At 38.3% G+C, this 23916-nt stretch overlaps 1 protein-coding gene across 1 annotated transcript in view; it reads right to left on the bottom strand.

The window, feature by feature from the left end:
- CNGB3 (cyclic nucleotide gated channel subunit beta 3) overlaps positions 1–4633 on the bottom strand; it is a 127636-nt gene extending 123003 nt beyond the window's left edge. Inside the window, exons 1-2 of the mRNA XM_070632425.1 lie at positions 4523–4633; positions 2002–2083 (exon numbers count right to left, since the gene is read on the bottom strand). Coding sequence (XP_070488526.1) covers positions 2002–2083; positions 4523–4633 — 193 coding nt within the window. The remainder of the gene's footprint in view (positions 1–2001; positions 2084–4522) is intronic.
- Positions 4634–23916: the final 19283 nt, after the last annotated feature.

Raw genomic sequence — 23916 nt, 5'->3', positions numbered from 1 at the left:
TCAACACCGTTAACTATCAGGGAAATGCAAATCAAAGCTACAATGAGATATCACCTCACTTTCTGTCAGAATGGCTATAATTAACAAGACAGGAAACAACAGGTGTTGGAGAAGATGTGGAGAGAAGGGAACCCTCGTACACTGCTGGTGGGAGTGCAAACTGGTGTAGCCACTATGGAAAACAATATGGAGATTCCTCAAAAAATTAAAAATAGATCTACCATATGATCCAGTTATTCCACTGCTGGGTATTTATCCAAAGAACTTGAAAACACAAATGCCTAAAGATACATGCACCCCCATGTTCATTGTGGCCTTATACACAATAGGCAAGACTTGGAAGCAACCTATGTGCTCATCAAGGGATGAATGGATGAAGAAGATGTGGTATTTACACACGATGGACTACTACTCAGCCATAAGAAATGGTGAAATCTAGCCATTTGTGACAACATGGATGGAGCTTGAGGGTATTATGCTGAGTGAAATAAATCAGAAGGAGAAATCAAATACCGTGTGATCTCACTCATAAGTAAAAGATAAAAACAACAGCAAACAAACACATAGCAACAGAGATTGGATTGTTGGTTACCAGAGGGGAAGGAGGAGGGAGGAGGGTGAAAGGAGTGATTAGGCTCTTATGTGTGGTGATGGATAGTAATTAGTCTTTAGGTGGTGAACATGATGTAGTCTACACAGAAATGAAAATATATACAATGTACACCTGAAATTTATATAATGTTATAAACCAATGTTACTGCTATAAAAAAAATAAAGCCATTAAAAATCATCATACAAAGATTTTGTCTAATAGATGAAAATTGAAAACATTTACTCTAGTTTTCTAACAATGACTTTTTGTTTTCATTATTTAACAATAGCACATTCTGTTCTGGTGAATCATCTATCATTTTTGTATTTTCTTGGTTATGATGTAGTTTTCATACTGCGAAGGAATAGGAGAGAAGGCCTGGAAAGAGGGTCAGGGAATAGATTGCACTAGGTCCTACAAAGTCAGGTGAAATAATTCAAATTTTGTCATGCCGGCAATATGGAGGCATTTACGGTTCTTGAACAGAGACATGAGATCAAAACGGGGGTTAATGGAAGGTAATCTGCCAACAGTGTTTGGGCTGGATGAAAAGGGGAGAGATTGGGTGAAATAGAGTCCTCCCCGGAAGAGACCACTTAGAGAGCCCAGGAGCTGCACAGGCATGAGTTACTGATAAAGGCCTGCACCAGGATAGTATTGGAGGGAGTAGAAAGGAATGAAGTGGGTGTGAGGGCCATTATGAAAAGAGAGTTGGTGATTAGTTTTCTTTACAGGACAACCTAGATAGAGGAATAAAACATGAATAAAATTTTGAGATTGAGAGACTGAAAGAATGACAGGACCAGGAATAGAAATAGACCAGAGAGGGAGTTTATTCAAAGGGGAGGATAGGGAATTCAGTTTCAGACATGCTTTCTTTGGATAGTAGCAGAACATACAGGTGTATATGTCCAAGGGTCACTTGGAAAATACTGGACAGGGTCTTAAAAATGGAACTGGTCTCGTATGGATTTGGAACCATCAATGTAGAAACGAGCGTGGTGGCCGTAGGAGTAGATATTTCTAATGGAGAGAGTTTAAAGGAGAGGAGCAGAGGCAAGAGCACAGGACGTTTGAACACCAGTCCACATCTATTTTATTTTCCTGACCCTTATCTGAAATCCCATTGTTCACTATGTGCTCATGTCAACACGGACCTGGCCCACATTGTTCCCCACTGTGTCTCCAGCCCATTGACCAGTGCTTGGCACACGGCAGGTGATAAAACAGCATCTATTGAGTAAGTGATAGAATGAAGAAATAGTGCTTGCAAATATTCAGATCTTCAAATAGTCTCAAGTGTGACCCTAGATAATTTACCTAGTGAAGGACAAGTGTTTTATCAGACAACACATTTCAAAGAAATACGCATTTTACTGTTTAGCTTTTTTGTGAATTTGGGTTCTGACCTTGTATTTTGGGGTGTGACTCTTCAAATGCGACTGGAGGCATCTTGGTTTTTAGAGAGTTCTTTTCATTTTCATTTTCTCCCTTTGAGAAAAAAAATAGAGATTGAACATGATGAATTTACGTAAAAATGAAGCTGAATGTAAAATATAATACAGAGTTTTTCATTCAATTATCAAGCAAGTCTTTAAAATTGATCATTTATGATACACTAAAAATGACAATCCTTGCACATAAATGAATATTCTCGGCTCTACTATCGAATAATCAGCCTCTACCTCCACAGCTTGTTGGTCACAGGTACCCTCTCTTTTTGTAGGTGTGGTTGCTGCATCCATCTGGCACAAGTTCCTGTCCATTTTGATCCTGACTTCCCACAGCCCTAGCATTGGTCCTGGCCTAGGTCTTTAGTGGTAGACTATAAAGTGATGGAGAGAAGAAAGCAGTTTAGTGCCTTTACTCACAGCTGTCTTCTTGTCATTTGCCTCTGCCTCATCATATGTCCAAACATCTAAGCTTTCCTTTGAAATGTAGGTAAGTCTCACTGGACACGGCCTGTGTCTGCCTGGGAATGTTCCCATGGAGACAGAGTAAAACAAGATATAAGGTTAGAACATAGAAAGATTGGCTCCCAGGCTGCCCACAGTCTCATTGGAGGGGGACAAACACGCAAAACTCTAACTGCGATGAAATGTTATAAGTGATGAGATGTTTGTAGAGGGTAGAGATCATCATGACTGACATCCATATGGCATCCAAAAATTATCCACAAATTATTGGAATGGCATGGGATAGACCCAAGAGTCGCTCTACCTGTGTCTGGTCTAAGTACTTCTCCAGTGTTACTCCAGTCTTACTGTTTCTGAAGGAAAGACAACTCTTTAAGGAGTTTCTGCTTTTTGCCTTCTGTCTAACATCCCTTTATCCTGTGGGTAGAGTATTTGGAAAAGTTGATTCAACTAATATTCCTCCTGTTCTGAAGAAGTAAAGCCTAGCAAGTTAGCTCTCAGGCGCTGAAGTCAGAACAGAGTTCCAATCTGGGCTCTGCAATTTGTCAGTTGTGCGTAGAAGCAAATTATAACAGGACGCAGGGTTCTTGTGATGCTTCAATAAGATAGTGCTTGGAAAGGGGATAGCACCTTGCTTGGCACATAGTAATTGCTGTTAGCTATTCTGCTCTCCAAGAGAATAATATATTAGCTATTTTTATGTGCTCTGTGGGAAAATAATCATGATAACAAGGGTTAAACATCACCGTGGTGACTTTCCCAGAGAGAAACACAGCAAGGCTAGCTGAAGGGAAGTAACCAGCTCAACATTTGTGATATTCTATGAGTTTTTAAACATATAAACAATGTTTAAAGTGTGGGATTATTTATTTTGACATAAGAATTAGAAAGAAGTCAAGAGCAGCCTCATGAAGCACCTCCTCCACATCTCCTCTGCGAGAAGAGTCTACGTCAATCAGAGAAGGCAGGCAGGTTTTTCAGGGCTGTGTTAAGTGATCTTGGAGTTTTCTATACTCTAGGCTCATTTAAAGCTGAATCACCAGACCATGCTGTTCTAGTCTCTGAGGTACACTCCTGCTCATACTTGACATCTTTCATCCAATTCTTTTAGATGGGAAAGTAATTATTACTCTGAAAACCTTATGTAGCTCTTTTAGGTAAATCTAGTGAATAATTCATGAAAATTGTTTTATGGATGGCTGTAAGTGAATATTGATTATATAATTATTATTTTGGACCTAAACCCATCATAAAAACACAAATTGCTCACAATCATAATCATAGTAATAATTGCCGCTTAAGTTCCTATATGTGTTTTATATACACTGTCTCTAGTTTGTATAACAAGGCTACAAAGCATGAATTATCTTCATTTTACAGACTTAGAACTTATGAAAAGATCTGTTTAGAGGAGAGTTCCTCCACTTTGGCAGTATTGAAATTTTGAACTGGACAATTCTATGTTGTGAAGGGCTGTCCTGTACATCCTAGGATGTCTAGCAGCATCTCTAGCCTTTACTCTTTAGATGCCAATAGCATCTCTACCCCTGAGCTCTGACAACCAAAAATATCTCCAGACATTGCCAGTTGTCCTGAGTGGCAAACCTGTTCCCTATTAAGAAGTCCTGGTCTAGAGAAATTACTGTTAAGACGTAGTTTACTAAGACCAGAATGTTTGACGTTCTTTGCTGAAACTAAATCATATCACCAATTTGATATTAGAGAAATGATTCTATTTTGGATCATGGTAAAAGTGAAAATCAACAATGAGTAGTCTTAGTTGGCTTTCCCAAGTCCTAATATAGTGTTCTAAATATTTATTATTCTATTTTAAAGCAAATATATGCAGAATATATAAAATAATGGGGATAAACCCAAAGACAGAGAGTACGTGACCTGGAGGGTAGCAAGAAAAACAGTGACGCAGTCTTATATATCACAGTGTTGATTAAAATCCATCGCTAGACAAGAAATGAAGAGAGTCAAGACTGACTAAGGAGGGTGAGGAGCGTACCTGTCCCGTTGATGGCTGAGACTGAGAGCTCGGGTCAGGACCTTCTTTATTCTCATCATTCCCCTCTCTAGGCTTCACCTTGTTGAATTTTATTATCGGTAGTTTAAACATCTTCTCCGAGGTCGTTCTGAGAACTTGTTTTAGGACTGTGTGTCTCCAAGTAGAGAAACGTACTTTGTTTTTCTTTTCATTAGTAGACAAGCCAATTAGTTGTTTAATCAGGATTTTGCGCTGGTTAATTCCTAGAGGCAACTCTCTAGCTAGTCAGGGCTTTGGCTTAAAAGCAGCAAATTACTTCTGCTTGGGTGATTTGAATTCTGTTTATGAACTGTACAGTCAAAATTCTCCTGTGAATAATTTGTAAGTGGGGAATTAAACAAAACTTCATTGTTGATTTAAATTGTTTAAACGTGATCCCATTGCTCATTGATTTATTTTTCTTTCTTTCTAATTATCCACCTACCTATCTCTATCTATCTAATTTTAATCAAAGTAACACATGCAAATCATTAAAAAATAAAATTTGCCTAAGGGCTCATAATATAAAGTCAATGGATCACTTTCCCAAGGTCCCCATCTCTAGTCCATGATGTCACTAATTTTTCCTTTTTCTGTTCTTCTGGTGACTCTTCCTTTCTTCTTTGTTTTATAAGCCATTAGTATTTTATTATTTGACTAGACTAATGGAATTTTAGAAAATATAGTAAAAGATGAGACATATTGCTTGCCATTCCCAATAGCATAAGTGGCTATCTCAGATTCATAAGGATGATTGCATTAGAGTTACGCAGAGAGAGTATATTAGTTTGCAAGGACTGTCAGAACAGAGTACCACAGACTGGCTGGTTAAATCAACAGAAGTGTGTTTCCCCCCAGTTCTGGAGGATGGAAGTCTGAGGTCAAGGTGTCAGCAAGGTTGGTTTCTTCTGAGGGCCGTGAGGGAAGGAGCTGTCCCAGGCTCTCTCCTTGGCTTGTAGACGGCCATTTTCTTCCTGTCCTCACATCGTCCTCACTCTGTTCATCTTCATGTCCAGAGTCTCTCTTCTTATAAGGACCCCAGACATATTGGATTAAGGCCCGCCTTAAAGACCTCATTTTAACTTAAGTACCTCTATAAAGACCCTGTCCAAATATGGTCATGTTCCGAGACAGACGGTGTTAGAAGGTGAATTTCTGAGCGGATACACTTCAGCCCATAACAGAGAGACAGCATGTTCAATGAATATCGTTTTAGAGGAAAAGCATTTCATTGCTTGGAAGAAATTTGTTCTAAAATGTCTCACAAGTTTGTTATTTTCCTACAAATCACTGAAATATGATGAAAACCAAATATGTGATTCTTAGTTTTATAAGCCTAGATAATTCCATTGGATTATTAGTTTCATAAATTGTAAAAAAAAAAAAAAAAGTATCTTTCTCCAGCATGGATCTTTTTCTCTGATTCACCGTTTAACCAATAAGGCTAAACTCCTCAAAGGAGGACACAAAGAATCACTTATTTCGTCCCACAGGTCCTTTCTGTAGAATAAAACTCACGCCTCTGCTGCATAGAATTTAACTGAAAGCCCTTTAAGAGATCTGACAGCTTTAGTCTTTACTTATAGCTCTGCTTTAATTCAGAACTAATTGAATACATTACTCTCACAGCATTTAAATTTATGCGTTTCTTCAATACTTGACCCCACAATATGCTGCTTCATTCACTACTGTTTTCCTCCCTCTGTGTCTTCTCCCCACCAGAAGGAAAGCTTTTTACCATCAGAATCCTTTGCCGTGCCACTTCTCCTGGTGTGTAGAATGTACTAATATTTCTTCCACAATTTTACTGTTAACCAAAATCGTGAAACTCAAAAACGTGTCAAAGGTCCAAGTCACCAAAGTCTACATCAGAATTCTACGAAATTCTTTTCCTTTTTGGAAGCTCAAGATCAAAGCAGGGAGGACTAGAGGAAGCAAGGATCATAGTCCCTAGAGAGCCACGGAACTCTCATTTCCATCCTGGTAGTGACACATCTACTAGATGCAAGGAGACCCGTGTGAGACCTTAACAGCATTTGGATTAGGACACAGGCAGTTCTCACATATAGAGGGGCTGGGAACTGGGCCAACTCCTGGTTATCTGAACACCTGAGTTCTATATGCCATCCAACAATAGCAATAAGATCACTGAAATGGCTACTTTTCACCATAAGCTAAGTTATTCTTCACAATTCCTCTCTTGTTACACTAGGTCTAAACGTACAAACACATGTAGACAACTCATTCTAGTCTTCAACACATTCTTCTTCCAAAACATTTCAGAGACAGCTGGACAATCCGGATTTAGTGTCCTTCTATAATACAAAATATCATCATGTTATCATCTTTTAACTATTTAGGTTTTTTAAAAATATTCGACATTTTAAAAAAATAAAATGAGTATGCCAACTACAGAAATTTGTCCTGCTCTTCTAAAAAAATTAAAGTAATTTATGTAATAGAAAACTCTCTTTCCATGATTTGAGCAAACTTCTTTTTTTTTTTTAAAGTTTGGCACCTGAGCTAACATCTGTTGCCAATCTTCCTTTTTTTGTCTTCTTCTTCTCCCAAAGCTCCCCGGTGCATAGTTGTATTTTCTAGTTGTGGGTCCTTCTGGCTCTGCCATGTGGGATGCCGTCTCAGCATGGCCTGGTGAGCGGTGCTAGGTCCATACCCAGGATCCAAACCAGCGAAACCCTGGGCTGAAGAAGCAGAGTGTGTGAACTTAACCACTGGCCCACAGACTGCCCCTGAGAATACTTTTAAAGTGAGGTCTTGCTTATTACATGAAGTTCCAAGGACAACTGAAACATTAAAATACTGGCAAAATGTAGCTAATGAGTTCATTAAACTTTACCTGTTTTTCTAGATAATATAAACGTTATACATATATAACATTAAATATGAAAGTGTTACTTGCTTTCTTTTTTTTAAATCCATGATTGCAATTGGGGCATAAAAATTCTTGCACATTTTGACAAGAAATTGTCAATGTTTAGCTCTATTTACCGGTAGAATCTTATTCCTTAACTTCCCTTATTTTAAAAATTAAAATTAACTTAAAACTCAAATGTTTCCAGGTTTATTGAGATATAATAGACATATAGCATTGTGTAAGTTTGATGTGTACGATGTGATGATTTGATACATATATATATGGAGAAATGTTTACCGCAATAAGGTTAGTTAATGCATCCTTCACCTCACGTAATTGCCATTTTGTTGTTGCTGTTATGCTGAGAACATTTACACTTTACCCTCATAGCATCTTTCAAGTATACAATACAGTATTGTTAACTGTAGTCACTTCTGGAGGTTATTTCTATATTGCTAAAACTATCTGCTTATTCTACTCTTGTGCACGTGTGCAAATTTGGACCGCAAACCTGTGTGAGGCATAGGTTCAAGATCAAGAATTGTTAAGGAGAACTTTTATCCTACTCAGAGCCCGGACAAACGTCCCTCTTCTGTGCTGTTGGATGGAGTTTTTTTTAAAGGATGCACTTTTTTTTTAGGGTGTCCTATTTTATTTTTGTTTTTGATGGGCCCACTTCTCTTGTGCACTTTCCAGTTAAAACCAAAGCCTAAGAACAGACAGCAGCCTCCTCAGCTCAGCACCCGGGGCAGCCGGAGGGAGCGCAGCAGGCTCTCCTCCCTCTGGAGTGCTGCTGTCTGGGGGTTTCGTGGAGGTCCTAGTCATGTCGTTTAGGACCTATTTGTCACAGTTTATAGAGAAAAACTTTTAAGTACTTGTCAAGGACGAATTTTAATTTAGCTTTCCATATTACCAAAATCGCAAGCCCTGTACTGATTTTTAAAAGGAATTAGAAGCTTTAACTTTAGTCATTTCATCAGAAAGAAACTTAGGTAATAAATAACTTGATTGAATATATGAGTTGGCCCGTACATCCTGGAAATACAAAGTTACTTATTTTTTTGTTCAAAAAATGGGAGTTCTTTGTCTTAAAAGGCAAAGTTTTCTTTTTATATCTAGTTTCAGGTTTGAATGTATTTACATATCATTCCTATAAAATTATTCAGATCAATGCTGGAGGATCCATAACAAAGTTTCTACTTCATGGGAGTCAAGTTTGAGAAATGCTAACTTTCCTTGAAGGAAACTGCAGTGGTGCGATTTCAGACGTTCCCGCTGGAGCATGATCTTGGGTGGGGAGGACTTTCTAGGAGTCTCAGATTTCGGTCTCTTCTCCCTCTGGGAGGGGCAGAGGTTGGAGCTTGCCTTTTTTCTGGCAGACCACCGGAAACCAACTACAAAACCAATGAAGCCTATATTTTCCCCTATGTCTATTAAAGAAAGTAACTCCTAAATAATCTTCTGAGACTCCTCTGAATTAAATTCAAATAGTCTGGATATTATTTCAATAAGAGAAGAGTAACCACTGAGTTATAAAAGGAACAGCTGGTTTACAGTGGATAACCTAAAGTGATAACTTGAAAGGAAACAACTAGAAGTTTTTTCTCCTTTTTTTCCCCCCTGGGTTAGGGGAGGGTTCTGTTTTCTGGAGAGGATAATAAACTGATAATAAGCCTGAACATTGGCCAAGTCTTGAAGAATTCACTATACTGAGTACCTTATATTTAATAAAGCAGGAGGGTAGATAAATTATAAGTTAGCATTTTTTTCAACTATAAGACTTCAGAGGAAAAAGCACTGAACATGTTGTCAGGTCCCCTGTAAACCTGGTTTCGGCCCTCATCAGTAAAAGAGAAGATAGTATAACAAGCTCTTAAGGATTTGGGAAGATCACACAGCTAACAAATGTGATGACATATAAAAAGTATCTGTTATATATTAGGTGCTCAACAAATATTTGTTAATTAATTGAATAAAACAAATTGTGTTTTTGGAGAGCACTAGAATTTAAAATACTCTGCTTACTAAAGCATATAATTTTAGTGAGCAGTAAACATTTGAGTTCTTACTGTGTTTCAGGTGCTTTACTAGCTGCTGTGGGGTATATAGAGATGACCAACACCTGGTGTCTGCCCTGGACACACTCACGTTCTTGAGAGAGAGAGAGAGAGAGAGAGAGAGAGAGAGAAGATGTATAAACAACCACAATTCAACTTCTATAATGGATGTCTGTAAGCAGTGCCACATTAGCAAAGAGCAGGTGAGTGAGTCTGCAGATGTGTGGACAGTAAAAGGGAGAGGAAAGCTCCGCGGAGATGTTAATGCTCATGACAAGTTTTGAAGAAGGAGGAATTCACCAGGTGGGTGTGGAAAGGAAGGATACCCCAGACACAGAAACAGCATCCAGTTAATTAGGAAATTACAGTAAGTGGCAGTGAATTTGGCCAGCTCAGTACCCTTGGTAGACATGTAACAAAGACTTGTTAAACTACTGTTGAATATTAACAATTAATATGAAATATGTACACAATTTTCTTCACATTAAATATAAGCCATAGCCCATATCATTTTCGTAAGGGCCAAAAGACACTGATTTTATATTCTTTTCATTTTTGTAGGGTTAGTAAAACACTAATATTAAGTTAAAAAAAATAAGTATCCAAAGAAAACTTCCAAATATGTTTGTTTTTCCTGAGTTGATGACATTGAATATTTAATCATCCTACAAAGTAGATCTATTGCAACTTATACTTAGAGGAAATTTTCATCATAAAATATGGTAGTGCTATTTAGAAATATTTGCCAGTGTAATTTTATGTGATGACAAATTTAGACTATTTAGATTTTTTTTTAGTCACCTGCAGGTGTAACGTGACTAGATGTAATGCAACTCAGCTGACATGAAGAGTTTCTGAAACTAAGGTGATTTTAAATATAGTATCTCAGTAAGTAGAAATGCTCTCTTTCTCTGATTATAATATTTGCATTGCTTTTAATTTATAATTAAAATGCATGAGCAGTGAATGTAACAGATATTAACGGTAAAAATGCCTTCAGGAAATTGTTAATAACTAGTGGCATCTGTGACTAATGAATGGTATATTGGTTTAGACTGTGACTAATAGAATAAAGGTTTTGAAAAAATCCTTATGTTAGTATTTTATAAACAGTAATCGGGCCGTGATGGATTTGTTATGTGTATATGGATGGGGAAACTATGTGAAGTTTCCTCATTCTTTTACAAAGTTGATCTGCTCGCTTCAGTGCTTGGTTCCAATTATGGCCTATCATTGCTTATTTATTTATTTTTTATCACCTAGTGAGCTAACTGAAAGCACTTAGTTAATTGAACATCACGATCTACTGTTACGTAAGGGGATTCATACTGCAATTGGTAAAGAAGATTGTCTGTATACAATTAGCTTCCTAGCTAAGCTGCTTTTAACTGGATATTTTTTGTTTTCCATATTCTAAATTTATCGATGATCTAAACCTAATGTTTTAGGAATTTCTGAGCTATACCAGGATGTTCCTAGTTCTAATAAAAAATACATCCAACTAGTAATAAAAGTGGTTATTGGTTTATGAATAATAGCCATTGATTATCACAATCATAAAAGCTGATGCATACAAAGCAAATGTATTAATCCTTGACCCAACATGAGGATGTTATTACTTTTCAACCCACAAATTTACCAATGGTGAAAACTTTGTTGGTCTTTTAGTTCTGAAGGATGGATGTAATATATAGCAATTTGAAAATCTTCTGAGAATGATTATTAGTTCTTTACTTAGAAGCCAAAATCCACTTCATCCTTGGGTTTTAGCCTCATGGTTCCTACAGTCTGTTGGATGTTCAGTTCACAATGTCTTGTAATCACTTTATGATCAATCTGCTTAAAAACAAATTTATCTTCTTTATCACCAATCTAGCAGCTTCTTCAGACTTCCTGCTTTCTTAAAGGCACTGTGACTCCTCTAATTTCCCCCTTTATCCTTATTATATGAATTAGTTACTTGTTTCTCTGATTCTTCCTTTACAACTTCCGCTCCTTAGCCCTTCTTCATTCCCATTTTCACCACTATATCTAAGTGATTTTACTTAGAGAATGCTTTACCTTGTAATGACACCTGGGTTGGCCAGAGGAGGCTGTGAGCAATGCATTTGGAGTCCAGATAGCTAGCTCGGGTGTGTGAGGGGAGGCAGAAGCCCACCTCTGAAAGGCAATGAGGAGCCCAGCAGAGCAACTGTTGGAGCAATGTTGTCCGTATTTTCTGTAGTATCAAAGAAGTTACTGATTTCATTGAATATAAGTTCTGAAATTAATTTATAAATTTCTCTCATGTTGAATCTCTCGATACACTTGTTAGAAATTAAAAACATAACTTATTTTGAAATAATTTAAAACTAACAGAAAACTCACAAGAACACTACAAAGAAATCAGTATCTGCTTCATTAAGGTTCCCCAGCTGGATGACGTTTTACTACATTTGTTCCCTCTCTGTCTCATTCTCTCTCTTTCTCTCCGCGTATATACTGATTATCATTAGTCTTTTCCTGAACCATTTGAGAGCAAGCTGTAAACACGATGTCCCACCACTCCTGAGTATTCCAATGTGTGTTTCACACACAAGGACGCTCTCCTATATGACCACCATTCAAACCTCCACGTCAGGGGCTGGACATTGATAAGATTGCCATCCAATCCACAGACTCTGTTTAAACTTTGCCAACTGTCTCAACCATGTCCCTTTTTCCTTCCTGTAGAATTCAATACAGGATCATGTGTTGCATTTAATTGTCATAACTCTCTGGTTTCTTTCAATCTGGAATGAGTCCTCTGTCTTTTCCTGTCTTTCATGACCTTGACAGTTTAAAAAAGTACCATCCTTGTCAAAGTAATATTTCTAAAAAGTTTCATCAAATCTCTCAGAATGTACAAGCCCAAATCCTACATGGGCTCTCTTATGTTTACAGTTGAGTTTGGAGGTCACCAAGTTTCCAGTGATTGCTTTTGTCACTCATATGTCATTTATTGGGTATTGCCACATATTATGCTTGTGCTTGTTCATCTGTTGATTCGCTTTTTCAGTCATTAAATGATTCAACAAACATAATAATCAGACATTGAAGGCCAACCACAGTACATGTGTTATTTCACTTAATGGTCATAAATCGGATATAGTTCATTATTGCTCCGATATTCAGAAGAAAATCCCTGAAACTTAAAGGAATCAAGTAATTTGCACAGTTGTATAGTTAATGAACAGCAAAGCTTGGACTCTGATGCCAAAGCTATAAGGCTTTTGAGAACCTATCTATTGAGCACTGGAGATGTAGAAATTGAGACACTCCATTCTCCAAAACCTCACAGCTTAGATGGGGATGCACACATATGGATGAATAGTGTAAGTATCCAGATGCAGGGAATATAATGCATCCATTTTGAGCCCTGGCAGTGACTTATAATACATGGGCATCCAATATGTTGGAAAGTGGCTTAAAACACCCTAATTAATTAGTTAATTTTACCTAAGATTTGCAAATGCATTTTAACTTGAAGTATATTTTAATTAGAATATTTGGTGAAAATAGCCTACATTTAAAACTGATGTAATTTGAAAACAACTGACACTTTTATGAGTGGTTGCAAGCTGTCTACACAGGCAGACAAATGTTGAGAATTTTGATCTTACTAGTAAATCTGTATAGTAAATTATTAAATGAATCTTCTTGTGGGGGGGGTCTATATTCCCTGAGTTAAAGTATCACATTTAATTTGTGTGATACTTTCTAAATTCTCCACCTCACTCTATTTCTGTAGAGTACTCCCAGCTATGTAATTCCAGTTATGTTAAGTTTCTGTTATGCCTATTTCTGATTTCACAGAGTAATTGTAAGAAAAGGGTTTATGAATGTCAACTAGCCCGTTCCTTTGTCCCAAGGCAGTGTCCCAGAAAGAAACTTGTTTGTAGTATTATGGAAATCTACAAAAATGAGCTCACTTTCTCTTCTTGACATTTTGATACTTAATACATTTATTATTTGAATAAAGTTGAAACATCATCATGAGTCATTAGAAAAAGTCACCTTGACCCAGCAGGGGAAATAGAGTATCTGAAATTAGAGGATGTGGATTGAGGAGCCAGTTCCAGCACTTACTGTGTGGATTGTGGTGACTCATGACTCACATGAGCAGTAGTTTCTTCTTCTGTGAAAAGGAGCTCAGTGTGCCTCCTTTGCCTCCTCCATAGTTAAATCTTCTGATATTTAATTAAATGATACATTTGTGACAGTGATTGACAACTTTGAAAATGCTTGACCAACTTTTAACGATAATATAAATAATAGGTTAAAAACAAAAATTAGCATATATTGAGCACCTTGTAGGGGGAGTGCCTAAAATAGTTTATTCCGGTTCATCAATATATATAGCTAACTGGTGAACTGATAACCTTGTTAACCCTTGTTGTTATAATACATCAGAATACTTATTTTAACATTATTTTCACCAAGATTTGCATAGCATTTATTGTAGAGGACCAGTAGTTTATTCTACAAACATATTTTGAGATTACAGTGAGATACCAGTACTTACTCGCCAGAATTGCTATGGAGCGATGGTCACTCTTATATCACTAATGGGAGTAGAAATGTTGCAGCCCCCTTAAGACAACTGTTTGTCAGTTTCTAATGCAGTTAACACATATCTACTCTGGCTTAGCAATTCCGTTCCTAGAAACGCCCAGGAGAAGTGAGTGCTTCTGTCTGCATGAAGACTTGTATGGAATGTTCGGAGCAGCTTTATTCATAATTAATCAAAGCTGGAAATAACCCAAATGTCCATTATCAAGAAAATAGTTAAAATTATGTCCTGTTCATACAAAGGAATACCTCGAAGCAGTCAAAAGGAACAGACAACTGACACATGCAACAACATGAATGTATCTTAAAATCATTGCATTGCAAGAAAGAAGCCAGATACAAGATGATACGTGATTAGTGATTCATTTATGTGACGTGAAAGAACAGACAAATTCAATCTCTGCTGACACAAATCAGAATAGTGTTGCCGTTCGGTGGTGGGGTGGGGTTGGGAGTATGCGGGGGAACTTGACTGGAAAGGAGCAGAAGGAACTTTCTGGTGTGATGGAAATGTTTATATCGTGATCTGTGTGATGTCTGTATTTTATTTGTCAAAATTTAGTGAAGCCTACATTTAATATTTATGCATTTTATTGTATATTAATTATAATTCAGTAAAGTATTATGTGCTATGTCTGTATCTATATCTATATTGAGTACTTTCTACTGCTAGGCATCATTCTGTGTCTGGACTAATCAGATCAAGTCCTGGACTTGAGAAGGCCACATCCTAGCAGAGATGGAGTGAGAAAGTCAGTGTAGATACATAATTATATTAATACTACAGTAGAGGTATGCCACCATACAGGCACAGCACAAAGGATGGAACAATTCATTTATTTGTTGTGTGATGTTTGCAGGAGGCTTCCCAGAAGCTGATTCTTGAGGACTACGTGGAAACTTGTGGGAAAGTCAAGTAGGGGCGAGAGAGGGGATGTAGGGAGGGGCTCGGTTGTGTGAGTGGGAGCATTCCAGGCGAGGGAAAGATAATGATAAACTCTGAGAGACTGAGCTGAATTTATATACAGCTTGGTTTATCCTCTAGAGTTTACTTTTTTGAACTAACTTTCCTGTTTGCTTTGTGGTCAAACTAAGGAAAACAGCTTAAACCTCTGAATTACTTGTCTATTGCTGCATAAAAAGTCTCCTTAACACCTAGTGCTTTAAAACCACAGCCATTGAATTTATCTCATGACTCTGTGGGCCAATCTGGCTGGTCTCCGGGCCCTCATGTGTCTACGGTCAGCTGGCACTGGCAACTGGTCCATGCAGGATGACCCCACTCACAGTCTGATGGTTGGTAGGATGTTGACCTGGCTCTCTTGATTCTCTTTCACGTGCCCTGCCATCCTCCCCTTCACTTGGGCTCTTTTGAATGATGGTCTCCTGTTACCAAGGGCAGAGAGGAGTCAAGGCTCTATTCGTAAGTTCTTTTCATGTCTTTTGCAGCATGTTTTGTAATAGCCCATCGTGCCAAAGTGACATGCTCAACCCAGTTTCAATAGTTAGAAGGCAGACTCCACTTTTTGATGGGAAAGAAATAATTTAATAGTATTTTTTTTGTAATCTATGGCAAAGTCCCCATGCAAAAACTCACTGTATATACTTATTTTCCTAAATATTTTACAGGAACTTCTAGATAAACTAATTTGTAAAGAGGTAGTAAGTAAGAGCATCAGCAGCATTATGGAATTTATAACAATTTCAATTAGAAATAAAATTCTAGGTATAATAAAAGAAAGAACCATCTACAAGGGGGTATACACATCCAAATAATAATTCTCAGATAAAAGTCTATGTCTAGATAAGCTATTTTTAATATATACCAAAGTCAAAATTATTCAGTACAAGTTGGCCAACATCCTTATTCACTCAGCCTGCTTTATTTCATTGTAGTGTTATGCTTTACAGAAAGATAGAAAATTGTAACCTTCTGCTCTAATAATTTTCTGCCCCTCAGTCTGATTTTATGCTAAAAACCAGATTAACTCTTTGTACATCTTTAATGTGGTCATTAATCTGTACTTAAAACACCAACTTTCATCAGTTTTTCAGTTGGGGATAATATTTGATCTTGTTTTAACATGGTACTTTGGCTTTGTGCATGTAGATGGGTTTGGGAAATAGAAGGAAGTTGCCATTGATAGAGGCAAGCGGAGACAGGCCAGTTTTGAAGCCAGGTAATTGCCTTCACACCATCTGCTCCTTGGTGTCTAGAGTGAAGTTGCTCTCGTCTCCCCATGAATTTCAATAATTGCTTCAAGCAAAACAAGGAAAAGGCAAGCGTGTTTTTCACATAGCTACTTTGTGCAAAAGAACTGGCAGAGGCTGTTAAAAAATTTGATTTTACAAGGAAGATTTTTATGGTTTTACTTTAGGAAAAAGCCTAAGAGAGAGTTTGGGAATCAAAATGCCTAGGTTATAATTCCAGTTCAGTAAGCTGATGTCATTGATCTTTAGCAAATTACTTCTATTTTCTTAGCCTTAATCTTTCCTTGTCTTCTTTAATGTAAACTGTAAAAAAAATACATAAAAATGCACAAAAAATTTTCCATCTGACAAATAACTATAAAGCAAATATCAATGAAAACAACCAACAAGATCAACAAAAAGAACATTGACAGACCCTGCTGTGACTTCCAGATACTGCTCTGCTCTCCTTCCTTCCTACCAGAAGTAACGACTGTCCTGACTCTTGTCATACACCTTTCTTACTTTTCTTTATAGTTTTACCACTTACGAATGCATTTCAAGTAACAATTTTGCTGTAATTGAACATTATATAAACAGAATGATATGCTCTGTGTAACCATATATTCATTCATTGAGTATAATATTTTATATATATATTAGATCAAATTTGTTAGTCATCCAGTTAGAGCTTCTATATCCTTACTGATTTTTTTAAACAAATATTTAAAATCTCCCACTGTGATTGTAGATTTATTTATTAGGTCTGTTAATTTATGATTTCTATGTTCTCATCTAATATTATTACATATTAAAATTACATCTTATTGGTGAATTAAAACACCTTTCTTGAACTATCATGCAATCCAGCAATACCGCTTCTGAGTATTTAGCTGAAGAAAATGAAAACACTGATTTGATAAAACGTATGCACCCCTATGTTCATTGCAGCACTATTTAATAGCCAAGATATGGAAGTAACCTAAGTGTCCATTGGTAGATGAACGGATAAAGAAGATATGGTATATATTTCACATATATATACTCGAATATTACTTACCCATAAAAAGAATGAAATCCTCCCATTTGTGACAACATGGATGGATTTAGAGGATATTACGCTAAGTGAAATAACTCAGACAGAGAAAGAAGAATGCCGTAAGATCTCACTTATACATGGAATCTAAAAATCACAAAATAAATGAACAAACAAAAACTAAACAGAAACAGACTCATAGTTACAGAGACCAAACTGTTGATTGCCAGAGGAGGGCGTGTGGGGGGACGGTGAAACAGGTGAAGGGGGTTAAGAGGAACAAACTTCCAGTCATCAAATAAAGAAGCCATAGGGATGAAATGTGCAGCATAGAGAATATAGTCAATGATACCGTAATAACATTGAATGATGGCAGATGGTGACTATTCTTACCAGGCTGATCACTTTGTAATATAAATGTGTCGAATCACTATGTTGTACACCTTAAACTAATACGATATAGGATGCCAATTATGCTTCAATAAAAAAATTAAAAGAATGCTTTTCTTAATATCTTTATCTTTCTCTCTCTGCTAATGCTTTTTGCTTTAAAGTATGTGTTGTCTGATATTAATATTGCTACACTAGCATTCTTTCTCTTTTTTTACTTTGCACGGTATATATTTTCCTTTCTTAAACTTCCAACTGCCTGTATCATTATGTTTTTAGATGGATCTCCTATACAAAGCATACATAGTAGTTGGGTATTAATTTTTAGCCAGTCTAGCATTTTCACCTGGACCATTTTGTGCATTTATATTTAAAGTAAATTATCAATACATTAGGTTTAAATTGTACCATCTTATTTTGTGCTGTTTGCCCTGCCTGTTCTTTTTTTTTTCTTTTTGCTGAGGAAGATTTACCCTGAGCTAACATCTAACATCTGTGCCAATCTTTTTTCAGCATGTGGGCTGCCAGCACAGCATGGCTGCTAACAGAGTGGTGTAGGTTCACACCCGGGGCTGGTCCTTTTTTTTTTTTGCCAGGGAGAAAAATGGCAGTGGGAGCAGTCTGCTTTGGTGGCGAGGAGTTTTTATAGCAGATCATTATGTAGCGTTGTCAGTGCATGGTGAAAATAAAAAGCAGACTAAATTTTAGTCTATTATTTTTTTAAATTATCTAAAGACAACCCTGCCCTCTTATTGCCTATAAGGGGCTGACTACTTCCATCTCCCCTTCCTCCTTGATACACCCAGGTACCTTCTAACGTTCTTTAGCACTATTTTTTATTTCCTCCCCCTCGCCCACTAATGGTTTGGACCATATCCACTCTGTTTCTATTCTTTTTGTGGTTACCCTAAAATTCCTACATTGATCCATCAAACCTTGATACACAAAGCCATCACTCCTCTCCAAGACAACACAAGGACCTCAGAACATTCACCTCCAGTTACTCTCTTCGTGACATAAATGTTATTATTCTTTTATCTCTTATCTTCCTGTTAAATCCACTTGGAGCGTTATTCGTATCATTATTTCATATAGTCAAAGTTCTTTCTGATTTACAGGCATAATTTATCATTTGACTCTTCATTTCTTCCTGCATCCATTTTCTTCTGACATAGTTTTCTCTTTGCCTGAAGTACATTCATTGAAGTTTGTTTCATGAGAGCTGGCTGGAGGCAAATTCTCTCATTTCTTTATTTGAAAATGTCTTTATTTCACTTTCATTCTTGACAAATGTTCTTTCCTATGTCTATCCTCTCAGCAGATTGACAGATTATTGTCCTCCGGCTTCCGATAGTGCTGTTGAGAAGTAGCTCTCACTCTAAAGCTGGCCCCTTTGAAGATAATCTTTTTCCTTTGCTTTAAAGATCTGTTTCAGGGGGGCTGGTCTGGTGGCACAGTGGTTAAGTGCACATGTTCCACTTTGGCGGCCTGGGGTTCTCTGGTTTGGATCCCAGGTGCGGACATGGCATAATGTGGCAAGCCATGCTGTGGTAGGCGTCCCACATGTAAAGTGGAGGAAGATGGGCACAGATGTTAGCTCAGGGCCAGTCTTCCTCAGCAAAAAGAGGAGGATTGGCAGCAGATGTTAGCTCAGGGCTGATCTTCCTCAAAAAAAAAAAAAAAACAAGATCTATTTCATATCGGTATTCTGCAGCTTCACCAGGAGGTGCCTGAGCGTATACTTCTTTTTATTTATTTTTATGAGATTCGTTGGGCATCTTGTATCTACTGATTGGAGTCTGTGACAGACAACCTCCAAGATGGCTCCCAGTGATCCCCACTTGTGGTACTCAAGCTCTTATATAGGCCTTGCCCACATTTCCCAGTTGGTCCGTGCGGCCAATAGGATATGGCACCAGTGATGGCATGTCACTTCTGAGATTCGGTCTTGCTCTCTCCATCTCACTCTTGCTCTCCTTTGGCTCACGGTCTCTGGGAAAGTCACCTGCCATGTTGTGATCAGCCCTTTTGACAGGTCCGAGTGACGAGGAATTGAAGCCTCCTGCCAACAGCTGTGCTCGTGACCTTGGGAGCAGATCCCCCAGCCCCATTAAGCTTTCAGGTGACTGCACCCCCAGTGGGCATCTTGACTGCAACCTCATGAAGGGCTCTGAGCCAGAGCCACCCAACTAAGTCACTTCTGGATTCCGGATCTTGTCTGTGTGAAACAGTGAATGTTTGTTGTCTAAGCCACTAAGTTTTGAGGTAATTTGTTGTACAACAACAGATAGCTGGTACAGTGTTTTTCATCATTTCTGAAAAGTTCCCAGCAATATCTCTTCTAGTATGATTCCTGTTCTGTGCTGTTCTCTCTTTTGCCTCTTTGATCCTTCTCATTATAAAACCTAGGTTTCCTTCCCTCTTTATCTTCTGTTTTGTTTTGTTTTATTGTGCTACATTCTGGATAATTTCTTCTGAATTTACAGTATCTCATCAAACCTGACATCATTGACTTTAAGAGAAGGAAATTACGAAGAAATGTTTTCTTATCATACTGGTGTAAAATGTATACAATTTCAAAGATATTGAAGTCGAAAATATTCGTTTTAAAATCAGTTAGTACACCATCATTCTGTTCACAAATCCCATTTACAGCCGTTTCTCATCTTTTTAAACCGAACAATTAAAATTATAATTTTGTTTATTGAATTTTAATTTTAAAAGTTTAATATTATTCTTTTTTCAAGTGTCCTAGGTCACTTTCTATATCTCCCTTTTCTCTGTGGATATCTTCAGATTTGTATTTTAGTTGTGTAATTGTTACAAGCACAACGGTTTTACGGTCTGTGTTGGAGGGTCCCCAAGACCACGGCTAGGTTCAATGATTTGCTAGGAGGACTCACAGGGCTCATCATATAGTGTATTCACGACTGAGATTTATTACACTGAAAGGATGCAAATCAAGATTGTCAAAGGGAAAGGTGCATGGAGATATCCAGAGGAAAACAAGCGCAGGTTCCCAGGGAACCTTTCCCAGTGGAGAACGATGAGCTTAACTCCCCCAGTAACGAGTTGTGACAGCACGGGAAATATTGCCAACCAGAGAAGCTCATAGAGACTCAGTGCCCAGGGCTGCTGGGGGGGGGGGGGTTGATCATATGGGCATCCTCTACTTGGCACATACTCAGTCTCCCGGAAGGAACAGGAGTTCAGCATAAACCGTATTGTTTGCACAGTTTAGATACTGTGAGCCACTCATCAGTTAATGGTGGTGGGAACCCTCCGTGAATGCAAGTTTCCAGACACCAGCTAAGATCCAACCTTGTAAGCAGGCCTTTCAAAGGACAGCAGTCAGGCCCGCTAGTTAACTCTTTTCTGCACATAGTCTGCGCCTGAAGTCTTTGTGGGTGTGTTTATACATATTGCTTCTTGATTTTGCTGCTCCTTGCTCGTGGAATCTAGTTTCCTGGTTATCTTTGTGCTGCTCCTGGTTATCACTATGCCGTTCACTGTCGTTGAACCATACTTTGCAGGAATAATTTGAGCACCCAGTGAGGTTACCTTGCTTCCTTTAGAAAGGATTTGGTTTTGCTTTGTTTCTGTCCCAGACCGCCTTAAACTGAGCTCCTGAATAGAGCCTGCCGTACCCTTTTAACAGGGTCATGAAGAAGTTTTTCTCCAACACTTCGCCCTCACACCAAGGGCACCGTCTCTGTGCCCCAGTTTATTGTGGCTCCAGCTTGACTAGATCCCCTGTGGGTCCTGGATCCTGACTGTGACCCCCTGGAGAAGCCATGCGAATGAAATTTCAATTTTTCTTGCATAGACAAATACCTCCAGGGCCAAAGTATCTTCTGAATTTTTTTACCCCTCTAGATTCCCATTTTTCTCCTCAACTTTGGCCTGGCAATTTCCCACCATTTGTCAGCTATTTTTCAATACTTCCCAGAAAGTACTTTTAATACCATAATTAGCATTCCTGGTCAAATTCATTTGGTAGAGTTTGTTCGCTTACCCTCACTTTTCTCTCATAAAATAAGAACTATAATAGTCCTTTCACAATGCTGTCAGGATTGTGAGATAATGAGTCAACAAAAGAAAATATTTTTCAAACTCTTGGACTAACTCTTACTAGTGTAGACACCGTGTCATGCCCCGCCCCCCACACTCCATGCCAGCCCCCAGATGTAACCCCTGCCATTTGTTGACTTCGCTTCTGTTTGGAAGCATAAGAGGATGCATGAGAGGCTTCATTTTCTAATTGACTAAGGAGAGAAGAGGTTTTGGTTGAGGAAAGGCTCCTCTGTCACGTCCACTCCCCAATAATGGAAGGTACAGAGAAAAGGAGGAAAATGGGGAAGGTGTGGAAATGCCTTGATCTGGCCCCATGGTGTGGTTTCCTGACCAGGAAACACCTCAGGCTGCGGTGGTGAGAGCCCTGGATCTCAACCACTGGGCCAGCAGCGCTGGCTGGGTTATGAGGCAGGTGTCATCGTTTCACAGAGGAGGCTCAGGGAGGCTGAAGTGCAGTCTGGCTGCAGGTGGTGTGGCTCCAGAGTCCATGCTGTTACCGGCCACACTGCTGAGACATCGGGAATCCACAAGGGGAACGCATGGGCCTCCAAATTCTGCAGGAAGGCAGCGTCCAGTGCCGCAGGTGTTGAGCTATGCCCACCGCTCTCACCCAAGCTCTAGGAACCGAGTTTTTGTCTTAAAAATTTAAAAAGCATGAAAGGTGGAGCCCACCCCTCAGAAATACTGATGTAATTAGTTTGGGGGTACTTCCCAGGAAATCTAGCTTGCAAAAGCTCCCAGGTGACTGCAATTTGCAGTCCGTGTCAACAACCACTGTCTTAAGAAGGGTTTTTCCTTATCCTTTAAGTTAAACCTCCCATGGCGGGTTAGACCTGTGGTTCTGGAAGTATAGACCTCAGACCAGCAGCACCAGCAGCACCTGGAAACTTGTTAGACATGGAGATGCTTCGGGCTCCCTTGAGTCCTACTAAATCAGAAATTCCTGGATGGAGCCCGGCAATCTGTGTCTTAACAAGCTCTCTTGGTAATTCTGATGCATGTTAAAGTTCAAGAACCACCGATTTTAGACAAATACCACAACTCACTTCTATATGAGACAGTTTTATTTTGAAGTCGCTGATGTTAAATATTAGATTGACTAAATGTTTTCTCCCCCTTTTTGAAAACTAGTATTGGTAGGTTACATTTTGTATTTGTTTCTCTATTTTACCATTGAATCTACCTCCATTATTATAAAAATTCTCAGTATGCCTCTTGGAAGTCCATACTAATGGATTTGGCTTAGATAAAACTGCGTAGTAAAGCTTTATGCTGCATTTTCCCCAGATGAATCTCACATGGGAACTGTGAATAATTTGTCGCCTACCAATAGCCTGATAATATTTTTGTTAACATAAAATTTAGGAAAACAGAATAGCTTTTGATTAAGAAAATACCTCTGGGAAATAAGTTAGGAATTAAAAAGTGGTATGTAGAATCTAGTCTCCTGTAGCTTTTCCGACTTTTTTTGTTTGTGAATTGTAGTAACTGTTGTGATTGGGGAAGTAAACACTTGGAAGCCAGCTGGAGGCTCCGATGGGGTCAGAATCATTATTTGATAAGGTCGTCGTGTTTCTGGGTCCGGTTCTGAGCTCTGCAGGCCCAGAAATTAATTTTTCAAGCTTGCCCTTAGGTGACGTCCTCTGGGCATTCTTACCAAACCAAATCCCTAAGAGAACGTGTGTTGTCCAGAGTTCTAACTTATTCATTTGTCCTTTTAAATACCTCACTTTCAGGTAGAGTAGACTGCATTGTTATGAGCGAATTCTCTTTCCTCGCAGCAAAAGAAAAGACGAATTATAGTTGAAGGGTGCTTGGTGAGCGTGGAGCCAGTCCGGGGGAATACATCTCATGATCAAATGTCAGTTACATCCATCTTCACTTGGGGGTGTTCATGAGAGGGACTGGATGCTTATTTCTAAAATCAAGGTGTATCCTCCTCTGCACATCTTATATGCTTTCTTTTTAGGGACCTCTTTCTATTCTTCTTGATCATTCCCTTTTTGTTAATAGATTCTTTCTTCATAACAGAAACAGTGCAATTAATTTGATTATATCTTCTAATAACCCTTGTCTGCAGAGGCTACCTGCTAATCTCAATGAATACAATCTGAAATCTACTAAACTCCTCAGGCATCAATTTATAGATTTTTTTAAATGGTAG

Source organism: Equus przewalskii, chromosome 8 (genome assembly GCF_037783145.1).
Source record: "Equus przewalskii isolate Varuska chromosome 8, EquPr2, whole genome shotgun sequence".
NCBI lineage: Eukaryota > Metazoa > Chordata > Mammalia > Perissodactyla > Equidae > Equus > Equus przewalskii.
Note: the sequence above shows the minus strand (reverse complement) of the source record. Positions and strands in the feature narration are given on the sequence as shown.